Source organism: Mustela lutreola, chromosome 4, assembly GCF_030435805.1.
Source record: "Mustela lutreola isolate mMusLut2 chromosome 4, mMusLut2.pri, whole genome shotgun sequence".
NCBI lineage: Eukaryota > Metazoa > Chordata > Mammalia > Carnivora > Mustelidae > Mustela > Mustela lutreola.
The window spans coordinates 28,132,510-28,146,331 of NC_081293.1; the positions used below are offsets into that span (position 1 = coordinate 28,132,510).

Consider the following 13,822-nt stretch of genomic DNA (forward strand, 5'->3'; position numbering starts at 1 on the left):
ACTCTTGCTTTGCTTCTTTTGGCACCTTCATTCAGCAGAAATAATAGCCTTTATAGGATTTATTTAACCCCTCCTTGGCTTTGGGAAATCTTAGAGATATCTGGAATGTATCTTTGTACTGGAAAACAGTAGAGGTGAATGAAAGCATATACCAGAAAAGTATGTTATTTTTCTCAATTCCAGAAATCAGCATTTCTGATTCTCCAGGGCCAAAAGCAGGATGTTGTGGATTGAGACAGCTACAGTCAGAACAGTCAGGCAAAGGAAGGATAGATGAATTATGTGAAGATTATTCTGTAACATGTCATAAACATGACATGTTAAACAGGTCATGAAAAGATATGAAAAAACATGAAAAGCTAAACAAATATATATTCTGAATTTTCCATTCTATCTTAAGCTTTTCAGCCCAGCGTGTTCTTAGCAAGTTTAGAGTTGTGATTTTTTTTTTTTTTTTTTTTTTACTGCTCTTTTCAAGACCCTCTAGCACCCACAGTATTTTCACTGTAGCAGGATTTTACTATTGCTTTACTCTCAGGGGCATCTTAGCCTCAGTTCTGCGCAACTCGTACTACAGTCAAAAAGTATGGACATTTTTAATTTTGGCAAGCGTTACTAAATTCATCTCAAAATTTTGTTCAAGTTTATACACCCAGCAACAGTGTGTGAGTTTGGTTTTTTTCTTTCTGTCCACATTCTTACAGGGTAGTGTCGGGTTTTTTTTGTTTTGTTTTGTTTTTAAGATTTTATTTATTTATTTGTCAGAGAGAGCACAAGCAGGCAGAGTGGCAGACAGAGGCAGAAGGAGAATCAGGCTCCCTGCTGAACAAGGAGCCCAATGTGGGACATGATCACAGGATGCAGGGATCATGACCTGTGCTAAAGCAGCCGCTTAAAGGACTGAGCCACCCAGGCATCCCGTGTAGTGTCAAATTTTTATTAAGGTTTTTGCCAGTGTGATGGATGAAAGATAATGTCTCTCTCTTCATTAGTTGCATTTCCCTGATGAGTAGTGAGGTTAAATATTTATTCCTAGCTCATCTAAAGTTTTCAATATCTCTGCCATTAGTGTAAGAGTCTAGATATGTGTATGAATATTTATGTCTTTGCTCCTAGCCCCTAAGAAGACTCATCAGCATATGCAGCAAAAATTGTATAATATCAGAGGGAAACATTAATATGGCCAATTTAGTTTTCATTAGAATGAAAGAATGGCAGTGCCACAATTCTGCTGACAAAGTGCACAAAGATAAAGGACTAGAGATAGAAGCAGTTTGTCTTCAAGGGTTATGGAACAAGTCTCTCTTGGGCCTTGTAGTGACAATTTTGTATAAGAGCTGATTTTTGTAATGGCTAGGGCTTTGATTCGTTGCTTGTGACTTGATCAGCCCTTGGTTAGCCCCTACAGAGATCACTAAATTGATATTTGATTTACTATGTATTCTCTGAGCCATAAACAGGCCAGTTGCTATTCTTTCACTCAGTTTTTGTGAATAAAATATGTTGATGACTTTTGGATAAACAGGATTCCCCCTAATGTTATGTTTGTTTTTTTTCTCCATAGTATCTTTATGCATTCAGTATTGTTCCCATGAAACTAATGGATGCAGCAGAACTCGTAAAACAGCCTGCAGATGTTACTGAAAACCCTTACAGGAAATCTGGGAAGGAAGCATCCACGGGAAAGCAAATTCCTGCCCCTGAGGTGTGTTCTGTTTGAGAGGTGGCATTTTCTGGAATGGATTGCCCATTACACATATACTTTTCCTGGCTGTAGTTTTACCCATAAGACCAGTTTAATCCCTGGAACCTAAGTCTTTTTTCCCTTGGGAAATTATGGTGGTGTTTAGAAAGACTAAGCAGATTTCAAGTAAGCTCAGTGTATTTTATTGTAGTTTGAGGTTAACAGTTTCATATTTTAACTCTTTCTTTGTCTTGGGTTCATGTGCTGGAGCTACACGTTAAGTCTTTCTTTGTCTAAAGTTGAGTCTTTATTTTTAACTTAAAAAAATTTATTTTAGAGAGACAGATGGAAAGAGAGAGAATAAGCAGGAGAAGGGGCAGAGGGAGAGAGAAAGAGGGAATCTCAAGAAGACTTCCCGCTGATCTCAGAGTCTGATGCAGGGCTCGATCCAAGGACTCTGAGATCATGAAATGAGCCTAAATTAAGAGTCAGACACTCAATCAACTGAGCCACCCAGGTACCCCTATTTTCAACTTTTCAGGCAAGGATCCAACTGCTTGTTAGCAATGTAATTTGTGATTTAATAACGAGTGCTAGCAAGTAACTAGGACTCATTCTGAAGAAATTTCTTAATAGCAGACTTTATGAAACTAATTTTCCCTCATTAAAATAAGGAATGTCAGGTTCCTTTACCAGTCTGCATGTTTTACTTTCATAGACTTTTTTCCTTCTTGAACAACCTCCTCATCTTTTTAATTAAAGTTCAGTTAGACTTGTTTGACCTGTGAAATTATAGGACTACACTAAGGCCCTACTGAGAGTGAAAGGAAAAGGCATTTGGGTGGGTTCATATTGTTCTGTTTTAGCCAAGAATTGCTCTATAGCTTGCATTTTAACTTGCTTTTACAAAAAGATGGATTTGGTGGTATTTTGGGTAAGTGTTGAGAAGTATGAGTGACAGTCCAGGCATCAGGATTAGGAAGATATTTTTCTTACCTAGAACAGACAGAATGGACTGGAAGGAAAGAGAAGTATGACGAGGCAGGAATGATCCCTTGTATGTGAATTGTTGGCTCCTTGCCTGAATATTAGTTTAGTTACATTTTCTCTTTTGCCTTTGTCCATTCCAGGAAGAACCAGCCTGTCAATTTTTCTTCGATTTAAATGAAAAGCAGGGAAGGAAGCGTTCATCTACAGGCAGAGATAGCAAGTCTTCTCCTCACCCAAAGCAGCCTCGCAAACCTCGTAAGTACCTTGGTTCCTGAGCTCTCCTCTGTGACCAGTAACTTATTTCAGGTGTTGTGTGGGACATGGCTTTGCTAAGGGAGCCTCTTCTGGAGAAGGAAAACCGTATAGTTAGTCATTAAGACCAAAAATAAAATAATACTGAGATGGCTTGATTTTGAGGGTATCTGAGGCTATTCCTGAAAGAACTGTGGAGAAACCTCCTTTCCTTCCCTTCCCTCATGTCTGTAAAATAGGAGGTAAAGAGCCTACAAAACCAATGAGGTTCATAAAATAATAGATTATTATTATTCACTTTCATTGAAGTCCACTTTCTCTAGCCCTTGTTTCAAAGTTGGAGAAGTGGTGTAAACTTACTACCAGAGTCCTGGCTGGCTAGTGGCATAGCTGGGGCTGGAGTTGGGACCCCTGACCTCCAGTTCAGTGTTCTTTCGCTGCAGCTGTTGCCAGTTAGATGCTACTTCAGTCAGTATGTGGTCATCCACTTGTGGTTATTGACCTGTTAATTGGTTGCAAATTCAGAGCTTTTCTTATAGGGGTCAGTTTCACTGATAATGATGATGGGGCGAGGGGAGGACACAGTAGAACCACAGCAGTGCTTCGTGGCACCCTTCGTGGCAGTGCTGTATACCAGTCTTTGCTGGTGTGAAGATCATACAAGGCTGAGTTCTATAGGGTGATTATGTATATGCTGGAGTGCTTGGACCATCGTAACATGTGCTCTCTTCCATATGAAGCTCAGCCTCCAGGACCCTGCTGGTTTTGCCTTGCCAGCCCTGAAGTGGAAAAGCATTTGGTGGTCAACATTGGCACACATGTGAGTTACTTCCCAGGACCTTTTACAGAGAAGGACACCCTTACTTGTTTTTTATTAACTTAATAAAGTTACAATTTACATTTCATAAAGTTTACCCACTTTAATAAAGTGTATAATTGACCCATTTGTAGTCAGCTTACCAAGTTGTGCAACCATCACATAGCATGGTTTCAAAACATGTCCTTCACTCGTGATCATTTACGGTTAATCCCCATTCCCATCCTCAGCCCCAGGCAACCACTGGTCTATTTTCTGTCTCCATGGGTTTGCCTTTTCTGCACGTTTCATGTAAATGGAGTCATACAACATGTGGTCTTTGTGTCTGACTTTTTTTTTTAAGATTTCATTTATTTATTTATTTGATAGAGAGAGAGAGATCACAAGTAGGCAGAGAGATAGGCAGAGAGAGGGGGAAGCAGGCTCCCTGCTGAGCAGAGAGCCCAATGCAGGGCTTGATCCCAGGATCCTGGGATTGTGACCCAAGCTGAAGGCAGAGGCTTTAACCCACTGAGCCACCCAGGCACCCCTGTGTCTGACTTTTTAAATTCAGCATAGTATTCTTGGGGCTCATCTGTGTTGTAGCATGTGTCAGTACTTCCTTTTTGTGGTCCTTTTAATGTATTCTTTATATCAGTTGATGGGCTTTTGGGTTGTTTCCACTTTATGGCTATTAGGAATGATGCTGCTATGAACATTTGCATGCATGTCTTTATGTGGACATATGTTCTCATTTCTTTTGGATAGAAACCTAGGAGTGGAATTTTTGGAGCTGGTAAATTTATATTTAATTTTTTAATTAAACTGCTAAACTGTTTTTCCAAATGACTGTACCGTCTTATATCCCCATCAGCAACATGTGAGGGTTCCTATTTTCCCACATTTGTTATTGTCTGTGTTTTTAATTATTGTAATTCTCTTGTGATTTTACTAGCGTGCTCCCTCCCTTCCTCCCCCTCTGACAAATACATGAATCCTAGGGTGAGGCCTTCATACACTTCTTGTCCATACAAATTAGAGGTGATGAGTTGCTTTCATTAATTACTCAGTATTTAAAAGAGTATTTTCTTTATCCTAAAAAGGGAGTTCTCTGTCGCCTATATACACATTTGGATGAAAACTGTTGATACTTTTTTTTTCTGTCTTCAGATTCAGAAGGCTGAGTTTATTAATTTTTATCTATAATTACTTAACACTGGGAACAGAGTCATGCTAAATCATTATATGAAAGACTAAAGTGAGAAATTCCTGAGTTTTGCCTAGTAATAGAGGGTATAGCATCCCTAGACAGGAATACCCATATCTACATTCATAGTGTGGGTAGTAGTGTCATTATCCCAAGATAATATGAAAAGGTTTCTTGGTAAGCACTGAATCACAGAACTGGATGATCCCGAGGAAGATTTTTACTCAGGCTGTGCACAACTGGTGAATTGTTTATTTCACAGTAAAGTTGTCCCGTTTCAGACTTCAGATACTTTTCCTTGGGTAGTACTTGTTTAGGTATTGACTAATACTGGTCTTTGACCCTTATTTTCCTGGCATCTGTATAGACCATTATCATTCTTTTTCATTCACTTAGAATAAAGAAAGCTTAATTTTCAGGATTATAATTGTACCCTAGTCACCTGTGACTAGAATTGGCTGTTTCCCATGGCTCTTGATGGAATTATTTATAGACCGTTTCTCAGTCAGCGTAGTGCTTCTGCAAATAGATACTTTCATCTCTTCTTTCATTGATTTATTCTAATTTTGGTTTCTGAGGGTGAGCATTTCCTCAGTTTACCCTTACAATCTGAGAGCCCTTTATTGTAGCCTCCTGTAGACTGAGCAGAGTCTCATTTTCATCATTGTACCCTTTTTAAGTCATATCCCTCTCTGCCTTTATACTTCCAGACTGAAGAGTCCCAGTCTTCTACATTTAAATTTTATATTTTGATTATTGGCACACTCCTATCTATAGGGGGAGCATTATAGGGTCAAGGCCTGGGGCCTCATTGGTCATGGAGTCTATGAATGAACTCTTCAGTAGGAAGAAGAGCAAACCTGAAAAGTTTTTGGTTTTACAGGAATGCCCTTTTTGGATTCTCTCTTGGACCTTGTTTTCTTCTTTGGATTAGTTGATGCCATTTTTCTCTTCCACACAGCTTTTATGGTAGGCAGGCTTTGGATTGCCTTCTGTTTGGGAAGCTTCAGTAGTTCAAAATGGCGCCCAGGGGAATACAGATCTGGAACAAGGCACTTAGCTCAGGGCTGCTCTAGGCCTCAGGGAGAAACGACCTTTCCTTTCCATTCACCTTTTAATTGCCCAGGATTATATAACCCAGAGATGAGACTAGGGGATGAGCAAGGAAACCTGTTTCCTTCTCATCTAGGCCTGAAGCTACAGGGGCAAAAAATATCTCCGATCTTGTTTGTAGCCCAGCCCAGCACCCCTAGTAGGAGGCCACATGAAAATTTTAGCCTAGAGCCTACTAGTATTCAAGTCTATACTTACCTGTATTGTCCTCTGTCTGATAGGAACTTCTTGGGAATCTCTGGGACCTTTAGGTATCTGGCAGAGGGTTTAGAATCCCCTCCCTGCAACCATTCCTCTTGATCTCCTCGCATTACCTTTTTTTGTCTTGGCTTAGTCTTTGCCATGCCTTCTTCAAGGGATATACATGGAACTATGCTAATGGCCCATGGCCACAAACTGGTAAAAGGAGGGAAAGGCTGCTAAGAGTCCAGAATAATTGTTACAGAATCCATGCATTTTTTTTATGTATGGCAGAAACATTCATTCAGGTCCTATTTATACATTTTCAGAAATGATTCAAGTATAGGACAGAAGGTGAGAAATTGAAAGGAAGGGGAGGAGATTGGGCAAGTGTGAAACTGTTCACAAGAACGGGGAGATAAAGCTCTGAGAGTGAGGGGTGCCCTTTAGTCTGGAATAGAAACCTTCAGTAGCTTCACTGCACATTACAATATAAAAACTGGGGGCACCTGGGTAGCTCAGTGGGTTAAAGCCTCTACCTTCGGCTCAGATCATCCTGGGGTCATGGGATCAGAGCCCCACATCAGGCTTTCTGCTCAGCAGGGAGCCTGCTTCCTCCTCTCTCTCTCTGGCTGCCTCTCTGCCTACTTGTGATCTCTGTCAAATAAATAAATAAAATATAAAAAAAAAAAATATAAAAACTGATGTTCTTGGCAGTAACCCTTTGACATGAAGAAAAGGTTAGAAGATTCAGGCTTCAAGAGTAATCTTTAAAAACATAAAATCTTTGGGCACATGGGTGGCTCAGTCATTAAGCGGCTGCCTTCAGCTCAGGTCATGATCCCAGCGTCCTAGGATTGAGCCCCATATTGGGCTCCCTGCTCAGCGGGAAGCCTACTTCTCCCTCCCACTCCCCCTGCATGTGTTCCCTCTCTCACTGTGTCTCTGTCAAATAAATAAATTAAAAGATCTTAAAAAAACCATACAATCAAAAATAGTTATTGTAAAAGTTAGGAAAATATTTTAGTGTTTATAAGGTTTCGATGAACTTCAGTCATCTGGAAGGTTAAATTTGTAATGTGTTCTATCCTCTATGCCAAGTAAATCAAGGATGATCATGCTTTAGATTGTTTTGGATACCTCTTCTGTCATTCTGTCGGATTATCTCGGTATTAATGATAAATGACTCCTTCCTTCAGTCTTAACTTTGAACTCATGACACTATAAGGAAATGCTGGATTGCTTTTTCTAAAGCTCTAGTACCTTCATTTGCCAGTGGTGATATTCACTGGCCATTTCTCTACTCATTGTTTTTCTTTCAAAGAGTGTCTGAGGGTAGAGCAGTCTTGCATGTTTTGGTTTTGACAGAAATATTTTTAGTTGCTGTTTAGCTGCTGACATCCACTGTTAGGAACCATAGTTTTCTACATTTTGGGATGTGTCTGAGTTTAAGGTTTCTCCTTCTTTTCTCCCATTAGGTTATATGTTTGCTTTCATTTTGTCTGGGTTAGGCAGCAGTTTAAGGCTGTCGGGAGGCTGGATGCTAATCATGACATCTTCCCCTTTTTTGTGAGTCTAGAGGGTGGGGTGTGGAATTTGATGTTATCATAGGGAAAGTGGTCATTTTGAAATCGAGTGGTATCTTTCTGTGGCTGAAGGCAATAATAACTGGGAAATGGTTTTCAGGTTTGGAGCCTTGGAGGGAAAAGCTAACTATTTGCTGTTCCTGTCTCCTTTAGCTTTGGTGTGTTTGAAGCCAAAAGCTTGATGGTGTGCCATCAATGAAGTTCTATCCAACTTCATTTGATAGTTGGATAGAACTTTGTTGTATCTAATTTTGTTCTTCACCAGGTTCCTGTTATAACCTCTACAATTAGTTTTTTTTTTTTAAAGTCAGAGAATTTCTCTTATAGCCTCTCAAGCACTTTGTCGACACCCTCATGCTCACTCTTTATATTGGCTTTCTTTCCCTGAAAAATCTTGTATGTGGCATTGATGTCTTGATTCTGTGTGCTTCCTCTGTAGTGCTACCTTGCCCTGGCCAAAGGAGGCTTATCTGATGACCATGTCCTCATCCTACCCATTGGGCACTACCAGTCGGTGGTGGAGCTTTCTGCAGAGGTGGTAGAAGAGGTGGAGAAGTATAAGGTGACACTGAGGCGGTTCTTTAAGAGTCGAGGGAAACGGTGTGTTCTATTTGAGAGAAATTATAAGAGCCATCATCTCCAGCTGCAGGTAGGTGGTCTCCACCCTGAGACCTTCCAGAACTTGGAAGGACCCTGTGGGGACCTGAATATTGACAAGTATTTAAATAACATTAATTAATATTTCAATATATAATTCTAATCTAAAATCAAATATTTACATTTTTAATATTTAAAATACTTAATACAGATTTTCATATTATCATTTGAATAGTATTCATTAAAAGGTTGTAAAGAATCTGCAGTGATAAATCCAGGGAAGTGCATGGTCAGTATGAATGGGCCAGCACAGGTAGTAAGTGCCTTGTTTAGAAAAGGAATGGGTACTTGAAGGTTTCAAGAAAGACTGGGGCCTTGATAGAGGTAGAGGTGGAAGAGAGTGGGTATTTATGTGAGTGGTATTATTTCAGCAGCTTGAGTGAAGTCTTAGAGGTGAGAAGTAGTCCCAGTGCCTTGATAGAGCTATCAGTTCAGAAACTGGGGGATTACTTATGGATAATTGGTTTGTAGCTGTGGTGGTTTTCTTTCTGGCACATTTGTTAAATTTTCAAATGGGCCTGACTCTGCCACACATATTACCTAGGAGCCGGCAAGGGCTTGATGACAGAAAGATCTCTCTCTAGCCTTTCCTGCATCAGGCATTGGTTCCCACATGTGGCAAGCTATCTCGTAAGTTTAAGTCCTTACAGACAGGCTGACACAAGCCTGGCTGGCCTGAGGAGAATCTCTGCTGAGGGGTATTTCTCCACCCCTGTGATGGATTTGCTACTTCTCAGGGACTTGTGCAGGAGGTTGACCTCTCAGAGACCTGTATGAAGAATATCTTCCATCTGTCCGCCTCTCCCCCCACACCCCTCAGGTCATTCCTGTGCCACTCAGCTCCTGCACCACAGATGACATTAAAGATGCCTTCATCACCCAGGCCGAGCAGCAACAGATTGAGCTGTTGGAAATCCCAGAGCACTCTGACATCAAGCAGGTGAAATAGGAGGGGAAGTATGTAAAATAGAGGATGAGAAGTAAAAACGTGGTTTCTGACATGTTGAGTCTGAGGTCATATCAGGGCATCCCAAAAATGTTAAATAGGCAGATGGACTGTTTGGACCTAGAGGGTACTGGGGTACTGGTTGGACTGGAGATGAGGATGACATTACAGCAATGCTTCAGTGCATTCCTGGGAAGAGCAAAAAATGTGAAATTTCCTAAGGCAGGAACTTTGAAGGTTGGATGCCACTGGGAGGATCTTTGTAATATCTTGTAGTTCGGCTTTTTAAACTGTATTCCATTAAGTGGCTTGGGATCTGTACTGCTCACACTCTTTGTCTTATGCTTCTAGACTGAATTCTTTGCTAAATAAAAGTTTATAAGAGGTGAGCTAGGTTTTAGATTTTTAAAGCATTATGATATGTCTTCATACAACTCTGTTTACTTTAGATTGCACAGCCAGGAGCAGCGTATTTTTATGTTGAACTTGACACAGGAGAGAAGCTTTTCCATAGAATTAAAAGGAATTTTCCTTTACAGTTTGGAAGGTTTGTATATTTTTCTTATTTTAAATGTATTTTCACTAGGCCTACTATGAACAGAGTAGTGGGCTGCATAGACAATTGAATAAAAAGCCTGGTAGGAAACAGTATTTGCCCCAAAGAATGTATAGTCTTAGGGCAAGTCAGATATTTGCATATGTGACAGTAATGTAATGCAGAATGTGAAAAGCACCATAAAAAAGTTTGAAGGAATCGTGGATTTCAGAAATTAAGAAAAGGGAGAGCTTATTTCTGCTTTGTGAAAGGCTTCAAGAAGAGGTTGACATTGAGCCTGAGAGATAGAGTCATAAGGCAAATATTAGGGTGTGGGCCTTCTAGCCGAAAGGAGTGAAGTGCTACCATTAATTGAGTATATGCTGTTTGCCAGGCACTGTGCCAAGAGCTTTACATGCATTGCTTCATCTAATCTTCCCAATTCTGTAAGATAGGTACTGTCATCCCAATTTACCAAAGCGGAAAGTGAGGCTTCAGAGATGTGCCTAGTAGAACTTTTGATGATGTTGGAAATGTTTATAAATCTGCACTGTCCTATATAGTAATCACTAGCCCCATGTGGCTCCTGAATGCTTGAAATGTGGCAAATATGACTGAGGAACTACGTTTTTTTTTTTTTTTTTAAGATTTTCTTTATTTATTTGAGAGAGAGCACAAGTAGGCAGAGCAGCAGGCAGAGGGAGAGGGAGAAGCAGGCTCTCTGCTGAGCAGGGAGCGTGATGCGGGGCTCGATCCCAGGACCCTGGGATCACGACCCCAGCCAAAGGCAGCCACTCAACCAACTGAGCCACCCAGGTGTCCCTAGGATTAAAATTTAAATAGCTAGATCTGGCTAGTGGCTCCTGTTAATGGACAGCGTGGCCTTGGAGGGGTTAGATAGCTTGTCCATAAGCACACACGGTAGGTTCAAACCCAGGTACGTTGAACTCCAAAACATGAGATTTTAACCTCATTATTGTGTAGTATCCTTAGGCCTAGATGAGGTGTCGTTTACGCTCCTCATATCAGACAACATGATTGTAAAACCATATAGGGAGTGTTATCAACAAGGCAGACTGAAGATAGGAAGTTGTTGGCAATAAGAAATAGATTATAGAGGGAGGGCAGTATAAGATGTGCAGAACAGATTAGATAATGCTCGTGTCTGATTTGCATTTTTTTTTTTCCTGGCTAGAACTGAGCTTTGAGTCAACTTTGCACCCTTCTTGGACTAAATTGGGAAACTTCCAAGAGATTGCTACCATTGGATAAGTCTAGGAAATATGGTTGTCTACATTTTCAAAAAGATAACTGATAAGTGAGAATGGGTATTATTAGGGACTTCAAACATCTGATGTTATCTTTTTGTTGTTGCCTTAGCAACAGATGCAGATGTGGACACTGATGACTTAGGCACATAAGCCCACAAGAGAGGTTCTCTGAATGGTTTTGTGCTCATGATAGTTTGTTGTATTTTCAATGTTAACTGTTTCTCAAAATACTAATGTACAGCTACATAGCATTTTATAGTTAACAAAATATTTGAAAAAATTTTTTTCCACTACTGTACAAGAAAGGTGGTTCTGTCTACATTTTATAGAAGAAGAAGTAGACTCAAGGCTTGCCCAAGGTGCTGGAGCTCAGATCCTGTGGCTTTTAGAAAACTCATGTGATTTTGTTTTCAATTCTTCTGTTTATTGTAGTTAGAAGTGAAAAATGAACCATACAGATGGACAAATAGAGTTCTTTCTTTTAAAAAAAATTGTTTTTTGGTTTTTTTTTTTAAGTATTCTCTATACCCAGTGTGAGGCTCGAACTCACAACCCCAAGATCAAGAGTTGCATGCTCTAATGACTGAGCCAGCCAGGTGTCCCAAGTAGAGATATTTCTAATATATCAAAATGAGTGTAAAAATAAATAAAAATGTAAAGCAGTGATCATTAGAAGGTAGCCTCTGTGTGTGTGTGTATCAGGATATATTTTTTAGTCCTGAGAGCCAAGATAAGTTATTTTATTGATATTGATTGAGCCTGTGCTGTTGTGCCTAGGTGTGAGTCCTCTAGGAGAGGCAGAAAGTCAGTGGCATATGATACTAGGCCTGATCTGCACCATGCCCTCAGCAAAGTCATGGTCTAATTGGGATGACAAAACTAGAGTTCAAGGCAAGATGTATTTATAGCTGGTTTGGTACTTGGATTGTGTTATTTCCATACTTCACAAAAACCCTTACTGTGTTTCATAGGCGTGGAAATCAAGACTTAGCAATGAAGTCATGTTCAAGTCAGAGACAGCAGGTGGTTGAACTAGGAATGGAATTAAGCCTCTGATCTTTCTTTTTTAAAAGGTTTTATTTATTTGTTTGAGAGAGAGAGAGAGAGAGAGAGAGCACATGCACGCGCATGCGTGCGTGTGTGGGCAGATGGAGAGAGGGAGAGAATCTCAAGCAGACTCCCCGCTTTGAGCACAGAACCTGACCAGGGCTCGATCTCATGACGCTGAGATTGTGACCTGAACTGAGACCAGGAACTGGATGCTTGCCCCAAGCTCTGATCTTTCTGACCAGGGCCCAGTGTCTTTGTACTACGTCAGTGTTGCTTCTATAAGTACCAGTAATATTCCAGCTTGTTCAAGAGAGAAAAGGAAATAGGGTTTGAAGGTTTAGAAAAGAGATAGGACCTGAGCTGCTCACTTAACTTGAATATGATTTTTTTTTAAAGATTTTATTTGACCACAAGTAGTGGAGAGTTAGGCTAAGAGAGAAGTGGGAAAGTAGGCTCCCTGCTGAGCAGAGAGCCTGATGCGGGGCTTGATCCCAGGACTGTGGGATCATGACCTGAGCCGAAGGCAGAGGCTTCAACCCACTAAGCCACCCAGGCACCCCTTGAATATGATTTTTTTTTTAAGATTTTATTTATTTATTTGACACAGAGAGAGAGAGAGATGGCAAGTAGGCAGAGAGGCAGGCAGAGAGAGGTGGGGGTCGGGGAAGCAGGCTCCCAGCTGAGCAGAGAGCCAGATGTGGGGCTCGATCCCAGGACCCTGAGATCATGACCTGAGCTGAAGGCCAAGGCTTAACCCACTGAGCCACCCAGGTGCCCTTGAATATGATTTTTGATAGAATGGCAGAGATGGTACTCTGGGCAAGAGAAAATGGTATGAACAAAGTCAGATGAATTTGCATGCCTTTTTGGGTGACACTGAGAAGAGCTCTCTAGCTGAAGAGGAATAGAGAGAAGGGGGCTTCAGGCTGATACTGTCCATTTTTACTTTTTTCTGCAGGGAGGTGCTGGCCAGTGAAGCCATCCTTAATATTCCTGACAGGTCTGACTGGAGGCAATGTCAGGTCAGCAAGGAAGAGGAAGAGATGCTGGCTCGCCGCTTCCGGAAAGACTTTGAGCCCTTTGACTTCACTCTGGATGACTAAGCAAAGGAAAAGGCACTTTATGAACTTACAGGAAGTAGTAGCCTGTTTTTTAAAGGAACTACAGTCTCCCATGGGGACTGTTTATCTGCCTCTTTTTTGTGCATTCCCATGGAACCTGCCTGTAGCAAGAGGCCCAAGATTGAGTATTTTTTTGAAAATATTTCTAGGATGAAAAGCCTGTTAAAATAAGCATGTCTGTCATCCAGCTTCAAGTACAGCTTATGTTAATCAGCATTTTAGAAAACATTAATCAAATAAAATCCAAATGTTTTTCCATGGTTGAGTAGTTATATTATGTCATGCTACCTATACCATTAATTGAAGTTTAGTGTGTGTGTGTGTGTGTGTGTGTGTGTGTGTGTGTGTTAATAGGGTGTGGTGTCCAGGGCTTTAGACTCCACTATTATTCCAGGATCCCACAGGTGGCTTCTCCCTGAACAGTCTAAGATAGA

General features: G+C 40.7%; 1 protein-coding gene and 1 non-coding gene across 5 annotated transcripts in view; both read left to right on the forward strand.

Annotated features, from left to right (window-relative positions):
* CWF19L1 (CWF19 like cell cycle control factor 1) overlaps nt 1-13,648 on the forward strand; it is a 31,237-nt gene extending 17,589 nt beyond the window's left edge. For all 4 annotated transcript variants that reach the window (XM_059169208.1, XM_059169209.1, XM_059169211.1 and 1 more), the window contains 7 exons: nt 1,565-1,705; nt 2,815-2,929; nt 3,667-3,746; nt 8,248-8,457; nt 9,286-9,405; nt 9,861-9,958; nt 13,226-13,648. In XM_059169208.1, the coding sequence (XP_059025191.1) occupies nt 1,565-1,705; nt 2,815-2,929; nt 3,667-3,746; nt 8,248-8,457; nt 9,286-9,405; nt 9,861-9,958; nt 13,226-13,370 (909 nt within the window). In that variant the 3' untranslated portion in view covers nt 13,371-13,648. The remainder of the gene's footprint in view (nt 1-1,564; nt 1,706-2,814; nt 2,930-3,666; nt 3,747-8,247; nt 8,458-9,285; nt 9,406-9,860; nt 9,959-13,225) is intronic.
* Nucleotides 8,935-9,082, forward strand: LOC131831039 (small nucleolar RNA SNORA12). The gene has a single exon (XR_009353554.1). It is a non-coding gene; the product is annotated as a small nucleolar RNA SNORA12 (small nucleolar RNA).
* Nucleotides 13,649-13,822: the final 174 nt, after the last annotated feature.